The 16,580-nt window shown below is 37.9% G+C and overlaps 1 protein-coding gene across 1 annotated transcript in view; it reads right to left on the bottom strand.

Moving 5' to 3' along the window:
* Positions 1-16,580, bottom strand: part of gmds (GDP-mannose 4,6-dehydratase) — a 173,163-nt gene that overhangs the window by 32,062 nt on the left and 124,521 nt on the right. Inside the window, exons 8-9 of the mRNA XM_024279290.2 lie at positions 7,569-7,687; positions 6,849-6,945 (exon numbers count right to left, since the gene is read on the bottom strand). Coding sequence (XP_024135058.1) covers positions 6,849-6,945; positions 7,569-7,687 — 216 coding nt within the window. The remainder of the gene's footprint in view (positions 1-6,848; positions 6,946-7,568; positions 7,688-16,580) is intronic.

Raw genomic sequence — 16,580 nt, 5'->3', positions numbered from 1 at the left:
TCAGTAATTCTTTTAAGGGGATTCAGGAGTTAATAGAAGTGAGACTAGAAACTGCAGGTGTAACAGTTGTGTGCATATTGACGGGACGAGGGAAAGGGAAGAAGCAGCTTCCCATTTATCACGCACGCCCCTCCTCTGCGCAATAGGTTGGACAGGAACCACAGAGCTGTCACTCAGCCACAGCAGTTTATTCCCTCAAGCGACATGTGAACTCAAAAGTATGACAGCGGAGGCTGCATTAGCACAGACATGCACAAGTGTTGGCATGCACCGAGGCGCACACTAATTCATTGACTCATACACTCTTGCTGAAGCACAGACACACTCCGCGTATGAGGTCTGACAATGAGTTTACATATATAGTTAACACAAAGACAAAAGGAGATGTTCTGTAAACCCGGAAAGAAAGAAGCTGCGTTTGGCTAATTTGGCTCAAGATCAAACTTAGGATTTGTTAGCAGCAAGTGAAAGTGAACAATTAACATTTGAAAAAAATAATTTTCCTCAAAAGGTAAATCAGTCCAGAGCTAAAACTGGTGTGGCCCCATGTTGCATCAAGATCTCTCACATGGACACACATCATCAGTCCTTCACATCTTTCATCAAGGCCTAAATTTAACAGCAAACATCAGACAGAGGAAGCTACGGGATCACACCTGAAAAGACAACAGTCATGATACCTGCCGTAACCTGGCGACCAAAGCGAATCATAACCATTAGAGCGTTAAACTCAGAGACACGCCTTGGGGAGAGAAGCCCCATCTGAGCCAAATATCAGCTCTGCCAGGAATCTGGAGGCTGTCGAGAGTGAGTGGCAGCTCTTCAAAGCTGCGACAGTTGGAGCGGTTTTCAAAACAACCCTGACAGCTTAACACTGCACGTCTTTCTGTTTCGGATGCAACTTTCTCGGAAAACAACAATCTTGTCACATTGAAAAATGTACGACAACTCAGCTCAGAGCTCCTGATCAAGCTCGCAGCGTCAAATGCTATCAGAAAAATACAGAGAAACTCACATTACAGATGCTCCTTTGAGACAAAATGCACATTTAGCTACACGAAGCCCCACACAGGTTGCTTGCTCTTGTCCCTGTAGAGTCATGTCAAAAGCAGACACTGACAAGGATACTGATGAATTACACACGTATTAACACACAGCTTGAGGTAACATTCCTTATGCGCTGCACAACGCATGCAGGCCTCTAGCAGACACAAAAACATTTTTTTAAAACATCCGAGAAGTAAATGTGACACCAAAAAGAGTCTGAGTCAGCTGTATTCTCCACACTCGCACAGCACTCCCCTGATGACAGGTATTTCCACTTGAGGTGAGCCACAAAGCTGAGCCGTAAGCCGGGTGTCACCTGCTTCCTGTCTAGCAAAGTCATAGGTTATGGGCTCTTTAGATTCGACCATTGTAATAAAGACAAAGACGCACAGCAGAGAGAAAAATCCCTGCTGTGACTGAACCTTCCTTCCTATTTCTGCAAGCTTCACTCTCAAGAAACAGATGTGGTGATGAAGGTCTACAAAATAGGACTGAATAATCTTAAAACAATACGATTTTTGTGGAAACCAAGAATATTTGAAGTTTTCTTTTTTTTTTTTTCTTTTTTTTTAAGTTCACACATGCAAGATCCATTGAGACCAGTGCCATAAGAATAACTGACCAGGCTGAAGCAGACTGGCATGGACAAAAGAGTGAGTTTCAATTTACAAATTAGGAGAAAACTTAAAGAAAGTTTAGTTTAAATATTTTTTCTTTCTTTAAAAAAAAAAATCAGCTATTGATTCCTGTACATAACTGGGTTCTATGATTCTGACAATTTTTGAGGTCAGACATTATGTCAAGCAAATTGTTAAATAATTGAAGACTGTCTTTCATAAATTCTGGCAATAACAGTTTTCTTAAGTGTCTTCAGCTTGTTCAACACAACACATGGATTTTATTATTTTCCTGAATTAGGCCGTCTCATTGCTCTGACTGCATAAGAGAACTGGACTGAGTAAGTAAGACGTCACCCATAGAAAATGCCTGATGAAATAAATTCAGTCGCCATATATCTGTGACATGTCTGTCGCTATGTTGAAACCAAACGTCCTCACTCAGTAATCCATGAGTGGATCATGTTGGTCTTAGTCTATATTTCTATTGCACCCACTCTCTCCAATCAGCTGTGCACATGTTAGAAGGCCACACCCCTTCCACTGAAAACAGGCTCAGGAGAATATGTCAACCAAAAATGACATCAGATTTGTCAATTTATAACTTAAATAGGTGGCACTACAGTAAAAATAGGAGGAAAAAAATAGGATTAGCAAAAACGTGCTAAAAAGATGTATCAGAACAAGAATAGTTATTCTGACAAATATAATGACTGAGTAGTAGCTGTTTATTTCTCTATATAAGTCTACGAGATTTAGGATTTTATGGGACCAGGGTACTTATTTTTTTAGCTATTTTGAATGGGAGGAAGGAGAGGTCACTCAGTTCAGTTCTCATATACAGTCAATGTCTCAGAGCCATGGTGTAGATTCTTCGGGTAGTTTTTTCTGGTGTTAAACAAGCGACATCTTTGACTCAAAATCATATTCAAATAAGTGTTGTATTCACCTCACAAAGACTGGGACTCAAATTTGCTTGTAGTAACAAATCGAATGTGTGAAACCTTCCCAAACTAATGTCACAGAGGAGAAAAGAACTCATGCACACACAAGTGTAGATGCGCAGAATCAGTGCATTTTTTTTTCTTCTTTATTTCAATTTGCTCTGTCACAATTAAGCTTTGATGGGTGTAGACCCCCAGAGCTGTTTTACATTGTGGAAATAAAATTTGAACAATTTTCTGGAGTGCTTTTCTTTCATGAGTCTTTATGTCATCTCATTTTAGGTAAGGCAACTTTAACAGAGTTATCACTGAGTCTGTAATAAAATTTAACTTCACAGTATAATTAAGAACAAACTAACAGTCTGGTTCCAAATCAATGTTCGGTAGATCTTCCTTTTCACTCTAATCTTTTACTTGATGGTCAGGGCTGAAGACTGAAGTTAAGTCTTTCACAAATCAGTTTTTAGTAGTGAAAAATGCAGTTAAATGATCTAGATTCCAACTGAAGTCACTAAGGCATATATTGTTTCCCAGCACAAGTTTTGTTGAGAACCGCTGGTACATCCATGAACTAAAGTGAGTTAAGTTTACATCTGTCATGTTGTTGTCTTTCCAAAAGCAAAATTCTTGCCAACAAAATCCTAAAGTCATTTAAGACAATGGTCCCTACCTTTTTCAGGTCAAGGAAGGACTGGTTGATTCCCACACAATATTTTCACAGACCAGTCCAAACGGGGCTGAAGTGAGTGTCGGAATTTTTTTTTTTTTTTTTTTAGCTTTGAGTTTTCCTTAACTTTTGAGGGTAACATTTATCTTCATCCTTTGTAAAATATCTGCAGCTGGTTTTAACTTTGCTTGAACACTAGATTTTGTGTAGGAGCTATTAAAATTAGATGTAGATTTTTGTCTTAACCCATAACTGTCAAAGTGGAAGCAAAAAAATCAAATGTCATCTTCACCCTTGTCCGACTTCTAAAGTGGAACAAATAGATACCAAAAAGGGTTCCTTAAACTGGTGGTGTCTAGATATAATAATAAACGTTTGAGAAACTTTATAGGCAGCGTTCTAGTAATGTTAGACAATCGGTTGTCTAATATTATGCATTATTATTAGTCTGTTAAATGTAGCTTTGAAGTCGAAGGCTCTCCTGTTTCCTCACGAACTCTTCAGCTGAAAGAAACTTTCTAAATGCGTGTTTTTTTCTTATATTTGCTATCTTGAGGCATTCAATTTAGCAATCAGCGCAGCCACTTTAAGAAAGTTACAGATGTATTTTTGACACTTGACCGAGTAACTTAACGTGTCCAGAAGGAGTCGGATGAATCCAATAGTTTTCCAAAATAAAATGTCCTTCAGAATCAGATTATAAAAAAACTTAAAGAATGTTTGTTGCGTTTTTTTTCTCTGCAACCCGGTAACAACTGTCCCACAGACTGGTACTGGACTGCAGCCCAGAGGTTTGGACCACCGATTTAAATCAAATCAAACTTTATTTATAAAAGCGACTTTCATACTTAAGTAACTCTGCAGAACGGCAGCTACCTAAAGTCTGGACGACACATACAGTAACAAGCTTTTTAGGTTTATTTTTTGCTGTTAAAGATTGACACAATACTATGCTGGAAAGAGATGTCTGCAATTGTCATTGACTGACATACCTTCACTAATATCAGCTTGCAGCATTCTGATATTTTCATGTGGTGTACTCTGTGCTCATCAGGTGTCAGGATAAAGAACGCATCCGCACAACAAGATACGGCCCGCATGCAGACATATCACAAAGCCAGCATCTGTTACTTGACTGACAGGTCCGTGTTGCCTGACTTGATCAGTCTCTGGGGTGGTTTTCAGGAGGATTCAGGGTTAGGACCTTGTATGAATGAGCCGACATGCACAAAGAATACAGGCCCAGGTGTGTAACCGGCTCTTCCATACCCATAGCCGTCAGTCAGCAGGGCCTCCTTGGTAATCCTCTGCCGTCACTCAACTAAATCTCAGCCCTAATCTCAACAGGCCAAACCTCATGAGAGATGTTCGCCTGCTTTTTAGCCAAGAGCTTGATGGCTAATCTCAGCCCCAACACTCCAGGGTAACCCTATACCATCCATAGGGAGTAGCTGGGGCGATGAATCAAAGCGCCCTAAATGCCTGAGACAATTCAAATGTAATGAGAGTCAAAGGCAGTGATCCCCACTGCTTTTTTACTTTTAAAATGTCTTAAAAATGCAGTTGAAAAACAAACAAAAACATAAAAACTTCCACTAGTGTCACTGCACAATGTGACATTCTTTACTAAAGATCTGTTTTACGGATAAGACAAATCCAATCTCTCAATAGTAAGAAATGTTTTCAAGGTAACTGTTGAGTATATGCTCCCATTCCACATACACTTGCAGGATGCAGCCGACATTACTCTTCTAAAGGCAGACTGGCTTGTTTCCAGCTGTTTAAAAGCATACAATGAGCAGCCTGAGACTTTAAGCTGCGCCCGTCATGGCTGATAAGTGTGCGGTCCCAGACACAATGCCCGACAATCAGATACATGCAGACGAAATGTGTAACATTGATTTTAAGGTCAAGTATAAAAGAATAGGAAATATACACAGCGCAGTGATGAATTATCTAGAGATATTGTATATGAGTTGCATTACTTTTAAGAGCTAACTCATTTTCCAGCATTTGCTGCAACATTTTAACATAGACCACATGTTTCCTGACCAACAGCAATGGGCAAGAAACAGGAGACAAATGGAAACAAACATGCTTTAGGTGAAACGGTTAATGGCCATTTTTACTTGTGACTGAATCATTGCAGAAGTGCAACAGCAGTTCTTTCTTTTATCACCACATTAGTAACATGTTTCAGTTGGTTTATATGCAACTACAAGGTCAAAAGACCTAGCATCCATTAGAGGCTCAGCTCAAGGCAATAATAATAAAAGCAAATGACTGTGCATTAGGAGAAGACCAGCACCGTTTTAGCGTGCTACTATTAAAGCTGTTAGCTTTAGAAATAATTGAAGGTTTATTCATTGGTTTATTAAAATTGCCTATGGTCTTAGCCTTGGCTTTTATTTAGATTTACCTTTAGTCTTAGACTCTTAAGTCTTCTGAAAGCAACATTTCACTGGTATCAAAAGTGGAAAGATTTTTTTTTAAGTTATAGTCCAAATCTGCAGAGGTCTTTTGAAATTCAAGGATTAGTTCTAGTATATTTCATTTTACTTTGTTTTTGAACTTTTTAAATACAAGTTAAACTACAGTTTATTTGCATGTACAGTTGTGTGTATTATCAGAAAGTACTCTAATTCCAAATAATCAAATTTTTCTGATCACGAAAAAAAATATTTTTCTTTTCCAGTTCTTCATTAGTCCTCCATAAAACATCAAGTAAAACTGAGGTAACGTTTTTTTGTAAAGTTATGAGGGTTGTAAGAAATTTAAGGATTCAAATTATTGATGTAAAAAAGACCATTGGATTGACTGTCTTAACAAAGACCAAGCATTTTCTTCAAGTAAAATTTTTACAAAAAAAGTAATGCTATCAATAGGGAAAATGGCTATTTAATATTTGCTTAAAATAGAAATCCTGACATTGAATCTGACCCAGGCTCTAATGCGAGCGAAGCAATGTTTACGGAATTTTAAAAGTGTGAGAGGAAATCTCACTGCAGACAATCGCGTTCAACCTCTGCCGTCCGGTCTCTGCGGCGCTTCAAACTCGTTTCGTTGGGTTCAAATTTTTGCTGGATGCAGCTGAGCTGCAGCGAATAAGGAGGGTTTACTGTACTTCCTATATCAACGGTGGGTTATCACACGAACCTACGTGAGTTCTGAGTTTTGCGAGCTTGGCACCAACCCTCCAGTAGCCAATATGAGCCATCTCTTGTAGGTAGACCACTCCGACATCCCACATGAGCTGTAACGCTTGCTGTGTGAGCTTAGGGTAATTTAAATGCAACAGGATCATTTTAATATGAACTGATAACACAGTAAATAACCATTTTGCCATTTTTTTTTTACAGCAGGTCATAGGACTCTTGGAAAGAATGACAGGCCAAAAAAGGCCGATTTATTTGCACTCAAACTCTTTTTTTGTGTGTCTGAAACATGGTGGTGGTAGAATAATGGATTTGTGTGAAGGGATGAGAGATGTAGAAGAACCTCAGCTAGACAGCCTTATAGACAACTTCAAATAGACCACAGAGACACAGACAAACAAACAAAAGCTAGACTTACCACTTCAGTGGGACGGAAGAATTTGGGGTCCACTTTCACATGTATCACACCTGTTGCCTGGCAACGGCCAACCTCATTTTCATCCTTTCCTTCCCACCTTAAAAATATTAATAAAAAACAAACTTATTACAACTGGAACTTCATTTATTTTTTTCTTACACCTGCTTACATTTTCAACTTTGATTTTTTACTGAATGTGTATTGGATCTTTTGTACTGGATTTTCCAGACAAAAGATGTTGTCTTCCTTTTGCTCTTCCACCAACAACAGATACTGGGAACATACATGCAAAATCTTTATTAATTAAATCTATGTACTTCATTGGTTAAGTCTGAAAAGTTCGCTGGCACTTGAAAGCTGCCTGAGATTTAGATTTTGCATATATAGCTATATTTTCTGCTATGATGTTTTAATATAACAGTAGCTGCAAATTAAATCTGATGTTTTAATTCTGCATAGTTTCCCACAAGGAATTCAAGGCTGGTTTCACACGTGTAATTCTACTTTGCAGATTTCCCTTATCGTGGATTATTTCTGGAATTTGTCCCCCGTGATAAACGAGGAAATACTGTGCTAATGAAATTGAAATAATTAATATGAGATTGTTTTCAAAATTATTTAGCCTCATAGCTAAAATATGCCAAAATTCCTACATTTTATTTTTATTGAAAGAGATCCTCTGTGGTTTTGTCTCTAAAGCGTGTCTGTGTGTGCACTCACACGATGGTTTTCCCCACATGCTTGAAAGCCTTCTCCACAAACTCCCTCACACTGTGCACCTCTCCTGTGCTGATGACGAAATCCTCTGGCTCCTCCTGTTGCAGCATCACCCACATCGCCTGGAAAACAGAGACGGGTAGAAGGTAAGCCGCTGAGAGGTCACAAAGACAGTTCTGGACTGTGCCCGGCTCGACCCTGACAGACAGGAAGTAAACCTGCGACCTCTGTGCAGGGCACTCGCTCATCCTGACGTCACCAAAGAGGCTCACGGGACAAATTGTGTGGGAAATGAGCCCAGAGCACTCCCACAGGCTCACTGAACTGCTGGCACACGTAAAAACACACGTGTGGCTACAAATGCACATCCATGACAAGAGAATTATAAAACTCTCTTAGTTTAAGCATACGAGTAAAAGCAGTCGCAGGAAAAGATGTTCTTCATTTTCAGCCATGCCTCACAAAAGAAACAGAAGCAGGTAGCATTAGCTTATAGTGTGTTTTATTTAGTAGAACCAGCACTTTGTTAGAGAGCCAGGATGTCTGTGAATGAAATCCAAATATTTATAATAAAATGGAGCAGTCATGTCAAATCTGCTGACCTCTGGCACATTCAGCATAAATACATAAAGTTCCCAGGAGACAGACAGACAGACGGACATGGTTATGCACTGCAGAATCAATAGAGAAAGAACGATGATCTAAAAGAAGGTCTGTCTTTATTTAAGGTCCTTAAAAGTGTGGGTAAAAAAAGTCTAGATTATTTGTGTACAAGAGGATATAATTGATGTTTTACAAATATGGATTCAAATTTTCCCCTTAACTTATAATAAAGTACTATTTTTCAAATTGTACTTTATAGAACTATTCAGTTAATTAATTAAAAAATATACTTTTAAAATCAAAATGGAATTATATCAGCTATACCGTTAAGCTGAATTGTACAACTAAATTGTATCTTGGTTTAAAAGAACTTATTTTTTTTATTCAAAACAATTTAGGTTGTAAAGTTACAAAAACTATGTTTAAGTGTCAGTAACTGTCAACACAGCTTCATTCATTTTTTATGAAAATTAGATACTGTAGAACTGTAAAGACAAGAGAGAAATTTGTCATTTAAAAAGATAAAATTGAAAAAAAAGTATAGTTTGCTTTTACTAGTGTCACATGAAATGTAGACATTGCTTTCTAGTGTCGTTTTACCACCTAATTTTTGGAATTTTTAAAAATATTTAGGAGTCAGAAAAAAACATCTCTACCACACTTTTTTTTATATGTATCATTAAAAGACACACATGGGAAAAAAGGGAGAAAAAAAGGAAAAGGATGGGTATTTTAGAAAGCTTTAGGATATGTTTTGGACAATAACTCTTTCCATCCACCTCAGAGTCCATGAGTTTGCATTCACTTGCACTTCAACCAATTCATTTCAATCCATGCAATAAGTTGTTTATTTGTGACTTACAACACTGAGCAATGTTTTGGCAATTGCAAAAAAAAGATACATTGTGAGAGAAAAGATGTTTAGTTTAAGATCAGTTCAACCCCTAAGAGACCTACCTCGCATCTGGATACAAAAGATTCCGGACTAACCTTTTCTGCAAACTCTGCAAAAATGCAGAATTTTGATGACTCTGCATTTAATCAATTGTTTTGCTCAAACCTGGTGTGAACGCCGACCGGCTCCAAAACAAAATCCTGTTTCCAGGAAGACTGAACAGAACCGGAGAAAGACGACGTTAACTTTGTGGAAAAGCTGTCCCGGAGGAGCATTATCAGGACAGTTTATGCGCTCCACTAGGATCTGTAGTGAAAGAAGCGCCAACGTACGCATCACATTAGGATTGTTGATGAGGTGTAGAAGAAAATATTGGTCTCACTCAGCACATTCAGCTGATGATGCGTTTCCTCTGCAGAAATATAAAATAGTCGAGTTACAAAAATCGTATCAGCGCTCAGAGGGATTTGTTTGAATAAACTACAATAACTTTAAATGCAATATCCTGTAAAAGGGATTCTTGTACTTTCAAGAAATGGACAGTCTCACTCAGATCTCTAGTTTAGAGGGGGTTACATTCCCCTTTCCCACGCTGTCATCTTACCTTCTTACATTAATATCCTCACTACTCTGTACTAATAAAAACTTATCTCTCGTTTGTTTAACCAATTTGCAATAATCTCTTCTCATTTAAATCAAATTGTTTGCCTCCAGCCTGTTTTCTCCAAACATTTCCTCATTATCGTCTGCTCCATATCCATCACCATTGTCTTGACACCGGGGGTCTCAGCCCATCTTATCTGCATTAGTAGTGTCAGAGCTGTGGCCTGCTGTTTCCCCGAGTCTGACCACCAAAGACCACTTCTCTTTGATCTCTTCTTAATGACATAAACACTCTTGAACAACAGAGACTTCTCATGAAACAAGAAGGTGAGGGGATGATTTGTGACATTGGTTTCAGCTAAATAACGTGTTCTGACAAAAGCAATGAAACCACTCATCAATGGGAGAAATTAAGATAATTGAAAATTAACTCCTAAAAGTGATTTTTAAGTCTTATTTAGATAATAATCAAATCCATGTTGCACTTTGTGTCCCTATAGAAGAGTCTAAGGCTGGATCTAAATCACCTCCCTATCCCTCTGGCTATTTCTCCAACTGTAGGGACATTTTAAGCTGCAGTGTTTTCTAAAAATGATCATTTTTAAAGAGAAGCCATAGCGACTTAGGCTAGTTATTCCTTTACCGGTAGGGTGACCCACGTCGAGCATATGGCATGGAGGAGAAACCGATTTCTTCACGTGGCTGTGCTCTAAAGCACAGAAGTTTACTTTTAAATGTTGGTATTGAATTTTTGTTTTTGCACAACTTTTTAAAGGTATAAAACCAATTTTATGTATTTTATTAGTGCTATTGATAAGGTCATTGAGTGAAGACACTAATTTTCCATATCTCCGTTTGGAGGGATAAATGTAGGGATAATGGTAGGGAAGCAATTCGGATTCAGCTAAAGGTTGTCCAGAAGCTAGTTCTATTAGTCCCTAATCCGATATTCCAAGTTTTCCTAATATAATTTTTTGTGGTGTATTTGTCCTAACCTACTACATGTGTAACTATAGAACAGATTGTGCCGTAAATGTAACAAAAACTGTATTAAAAAAAAAACAAAGATTTATCACCGAATTTAAAAGGAAAGATCAACGGCTTTTGATATGGTAAGAATGAAAATAAGGTCAACCATCAAACTCATTTCTCAGATAAATACTATTCCATCTATTTTAGCAAAGCTTAGTTCATTTATTTTTCTTTATGTGTTTACAACCTAACACAAAAATATTACCCAACAATGGAAAAACCTGTGGAACACTCCGGTTGATGATAATCTGCTTCAGACTTCATGGGTTTAAAGGGCTGCATGCTTTCAGAACTCTGGGGTAAATTTACAAACTCACTCCTCATTCTTTTATTGAAGTATGAGCCTCTTTTACACACAATAAGTAAAGGAATGAACTCCCCCCACCCCCTTAAGATTGTTCAGGGTCATCTGACAGCTCGGCGCTGATGACTCCCCAGAGCCTGACCTCTAACCTTTCACCCCATGACCAGTAATGAAGAAAACAGATTTTTTCTGTTTCATACAAGCCAATAAGGACGGCACAATGTTTGATTGACAGTAGATAGAACCAATCAGGAAGCTTCCAGCAGTTTCAACATGTGTGTGTCAAAACAGTGAGAACATTGAATTACAAATGCTAAAATATTTATCTTTTTTTTGAGAGAAAGTGTCGACAGCACCTCGTAACAACATGATAAACACATTATTTGTGGAATCATCAGCTTTGGTTTTAAATGGTTTGAAAGCAAACTATTTAATTGCCAATTTAAAGATGAACTGTTTCATTTTTGGTGAATGTTATTTTCTCATAAATAAGAGACCTTTTATACATTTAAAACAGGAAATTATTTAGATCATTTTCTCTCTTGTAGGAGTAATAGTTTTTTATGTTTAGGAAATTTTAATTGTTTGGCAGTAACTCAGCTCAATGATGGCCACTTTGCTTTGCAATAAAAAACCTAGCAAAACTATAAAATAAGGAGTCTGTCAAGATTGTTCTTTTTAATTTTCTTTTGTTTTTTGTTTAGTGTAATACAAATGTGTGAGCTGACTGAACATTAGAATGTAGATTGTAAAATCAGAAATTATGCTGTGCATTTTTTTTTTTTACATTTAAAAAGTCAACCTACTTTAAAACTCAAACAGCACAACAACCTTAACTTTCTTGAAGTTTTATTGAGGGGTTATTTTGAACAATTCAGTTTAACACGAAGCCTTAAAAAAGTTTTAAAAAAATTAAATCATAATACATAGATTCTAATATTTTGAACAAAAAAAGTGTTTAAAATTAGGACATTACAATCTGAAAATAAAAGCTGTAATACCAAATTTTTCATCGGCAAGATGATTAATAAATAAACACAGTCCACAAACTCTTTCGATGCATTTTGTTTTGAAGCTAAATGTTAGAATTTCTCCAAATTGTCCTTCCATTTGTTTCAGTCTTGGGTTCCTCTGTGTGAACAGAAATAATTATCACTGGAAACACCAAACATTCAACACTGACATCCACACTGTAATTCTGTTTTGATCCTCTGACTGCCTGATTATTTGAACTTGTAATGAAGCAGGCTCGGTCCCGTTTCCTTCCAACCACTCTGATGAATGTGTAGCCCGCAGTAAACTGGATGGCTGCGATGATGGGAGCTGGGAAAGCAGCTCCGCTTCTCTTCCAGCCAGAGAAAATGTTTATGGCAAGAGCTGAGTGATATGGCCTCCGCAGATTCAGAACCAAGAAACGTAATAAATAATTTGATGTGTATTTTTCATCTTGATGCAGTGGGAATAAAGCTGAGGTAAATTGTGGGAAAAAGTGGTTTATTCTTCTCAGCCTGCTCTGTCACAACAGGGGAGCATTGGTTTGCCTGCAATAGTTCCACATTTCCATCTTGGTCTGAAGCTCTTTCCCATCACTGCCCCCCTCTCCTGCTTCTTTTACCCACTTTTCTTTCCCCGTTTCCCTGTCCCTCCTCGAGTCTCAGAGGATTGCTCTGCTTCATTAGCTATCTGATAAACAACTCAGGGGCTCAGCCCTCCACGCTGAACCCGCACCTTCCTGTTCACATGGCCACTGGATAACCCCCATCACACGCTCCACACTCGGCTGCAGCTCCGAGACGGATATGGACCTCAGCGACCACAGCAAACCCCTTTACCTGAATTATGCCCCGACATACTCGAGGGAGAAACCCGGTGAGCAGAGTTCAAATGCTCTGCGGTGCTCAGAGTCTCCAGAAAGGCGTGGAGACAGTTGGAAATTTGTATTCTGGTTTGGTTCCTGCTGCAACATTTATCAGTTTGACTTTCAGTGCGTCAGAGTATGAGACCAAAAGTTTGTCATCGTTTTATATCATCTTAATGGAATGGACACATGATTCAAGACTTAACTGCTGACACAGCTACTTCAATGTCTGTGATAACCAGCAAATCAGTTGATCTAGTGGGAGAGTGTTCACTCAGAGTGGAAGATTATGGTCTCCATACCATAGCCTGGTCGTATAAGGCCTAAAAATCTGGGACCCAATGCCCACTTGCTAAACCCTTAGCACTGGGGGTTAGATTGGAAAGGGGGGTTGAACTAACAAAATAGTTTACACAGTAGTTCGTGTCTGCAGCTCATCACCTCCCAAGAGGATGGCTCAAATGAGGAACACCAGCTTTGCCACACTCAGTTGTGTGCAACAATAGTGGGACTTTGATTCAGCATATTGGCCCTTAATGCATCATAAAATGTCAAAACCTCTTAGAAAAGTTTACATAAATATATTCTTAACATATACAATAAAATTCACCAAAATGCATAAGGTTAGAAGATCGGATTTTAGTTCATCAGGCAGGAACTACAAAATTATACAAAATGAAAATAATACTAAAAAAATAATTTAATAAATACCTAAAATATTTCACTTACTGGTCAATTGGTTTACATATACATGTGGTGTTAGTAATACACCTTTAGTAAGTGTGCAGTGGTGTTATATTTGCATGGTTATGGTAACCAATGACAGAAGAAAACATTTTTCTTAGCAAATAAAATTGATCCAATCACCACAATGAAGTCAGTGTGTGGCTGGGGTAACAAATATGATTAAAAAAACAATAAAGTGATTCTCTAAGAAGGAACTAAATTAAAAATTTTAGAGAAAAAAAAGACATTTTTTTAAATAATTTTGAATAACTCTCTGAAAAAAAGTATTTAGAGGTACATTTTTCTAAGAATAAATAGAACAATAACATTCTAACTAACAGCTTTAGATAGAATAATCATGTATATTATTAATGATAAAAAACGTATTACAATAGAGAATCTGATCTTTTTTGTTACCATTACGCTCAGATTTAGCTATAACATTGAATATAAAATCATTTATCACATTCGGCATGAGCATGTTTAGTTTTCTTTTGCTTTAAATGCAAAAAAAATGTAAATGCAAAAACAGAAGAAAATAAATGAGTAGTCATTTTAAATTCAATAAATCATGTTAAAATATAAAATCCTGGTTTAAAAAAAAAAAAAAAATCTGAATCCAGTGTGGGGCCTTAGGCAAGACCCTTCACACTACTTCCTAACTATGGAACCCAAGTCTGGGTCTCATTGTGCCGGCCCCCAGCCCAGATAAAATACAGGGTTGTATCAGGAAGGGCATCTGGCGTCAAACGCGCTTCTAAACCACCTGTGAGAATCAGTGAAAGCTGATTCATTGTCGTGACCCCTGACAAGATAAGCCCAAAGGTGAACAACAAAAAAATCATGTTTAAATATTAAGTTCAAATAAGGATTACTACTACTTATTACTGAAGCTGCTAACTAAGTGGATGCAATTCCTAATTGTTCATGTTTTGTTTAGTTTCTGTGGACTTTAAAGAGGTATTTATGTGCTTGCAATTTGGTATGTCTCTCTGCTGAAGAGGTACAAACGAAGAGGCCCCTGGACCAAAATATAGTAATATGCGTCACCAAGTTTATTTATAAAATTGGATTTTCTTGTAGTAATATTCAAAAAATCCCATCCTTTAAAAGGACATAATACTGGCTGGAAGTGCAGTTTCTTGTAGGTAAATTTAGTTAAAGCTCTGAGTCCTCGGGCTAAAAACAGATCTCGATCTTGATTTAGTTGTTGAAGAAAAAGAAAAACTAAAGTGCCTGAGGAGAAACCCCAAACCACAGCTTAAGTGATGACTTATCTAGACCTCCCTTCTCTGCAGCCAGCTGACCCCCTCCGTCCTCCCTTCTCCCCATTGTTGCCTCACTCCTGGGGCCTCCCAGCTCCTCAGTCTTCTCTCAAACTGCTTGACTCCAGCTGACGTGTGGAATTGCTCACAGTAAACACTTAATAGAGCTGCCATTATGACTGCAGAAAGCCATCAGGCCCAATCACAGCCTGCTAATGCCATTAACCCCAGGGCTTCACACACAGGTATCCACATGTGGGCAACCCGCAAAGCCGTGCGCACACAGCTCTGCCTCAGCAGCACTTGCAAACAAAAAGCCACTTTTAGCTGAAGGTTAAAAGTGAACACACTCAGGGATTCATTCAAAGTACTGCACAAACAACAGATTTTTATAACAAAAACTTCAGAACTGGACTCATGAATCATATGGATTAGCTGTCTCAAACTGGAAACCACGTAAAACTATTGAAGACAGTTGGTAATCACAGCTTTAAAACCAGTTAAAGGGAAGCCAGGCCCCTAACTGTGATACCATGTTTTGAGAAGCTACCGATTTATGTCTTCTCAGCCACGAACCTCGACCAGTTCTGGCTTTTCCAGATCATTTGTAGCCGAAGAGGTTCTCCGCTCTGTTCCAAAACATGCCTGCGCAGCTGCTGGAGAACAGAGTAAAAGCTTGAAAAACAAGTAAAAAAAAAAAAAAAAAAAACTGGTCTTGTGTCGCCATGGACCAGAGCCGTGTCTGCTACCATTCAAGGAGCAGACGTAGCTCCAGCCTGCCAGCGCTCACTGCTGATAATGAGATTAATGGCCTGCACTTACTGCTATGATATAACACATTCATGTGGCTATCCACCCCAAGCATTAACAAGAAAAGCAGAGCACCACGTCACATTTCAGCACAAACACGGTCCTGGTCACATACGTCATACAACACTGTTATCAGCTGCTCTTTCAGGGGTGACATTCATCAAGGGCCACTAGTTCCCGGATAAACTGGTAATCATCTACAACCATCTAGGACTGGGATTAGGCAAATGGTATTGAAATCACAACTTCAAAATGACCTGGGGGGGGTTCAGTGGTAGACTGCTGGGAGATAACCTTTCCCTCATTTATTTGTTGACACATGACCAAGTTTAAGGTCAAATATCACTCAGTCTTAATTAAGGCAACAACCATTTCCATAATCAAAATCTGAGGGTGAAAAACTTCCTTCTGTACAGACCGCTTTACTTCTAAACAGTCTTTAAAGTTCATGTAAATTCACACACGTTTGGATATTGTATTGTTTCGTATTGTTCTGTTTTAGGCAGTCACTGGTAAAGAAGACAAAAATACTTTTCATCCAGATTTACCCAGATCTTAAAAATATATTTTTTAAATTATCTAATTCATAAACCACTTATTAAGAAATAAAATAAAAAAAACAACAACAAAACTGTCAAAAACTGTAAAGACCATTGTTTTAAAAAAGTTTTTTTCATTTATAAAAATTTCCAAAAATAAAAATTTACAAATTGTGATTACTTAGTTTTCAAAGCTACATATCTATGAACTTAAGTTTCCAACCAACCTGGGAGAACCATCCTTTTTAAGGAGATCCCGAAACTTATCAAGGCGGTTAACATAAGTTAGGAAAATCCTTTTAATGCTGAGGGCATTTATGTTAAATGTATCTATAAAAAAACAGTAAATAATGAAGAACATTTTGAAAATGTGACAAAAA

Source organism: Oryzias melastigma, linkage group LG4 (genome assembly GCF_002922805.2).
Source record: "Oryzias melastigma strain HK-1 linkage group LG4, ASM292280v2, whole genome shotgun sequence".
Classification (NCBI taxonomy): domain Eukaryota; kingdom Metazoa; phylum Chordata; class Actinopteri; order Beloniformes; family Adrianichthyidae; genus Oryzias; species Oryzias melastigma.
Note: the sequence above shows the minus strand (reverse complement) of the source record. Positions and strands in the feature narration are given on the sequence as shown.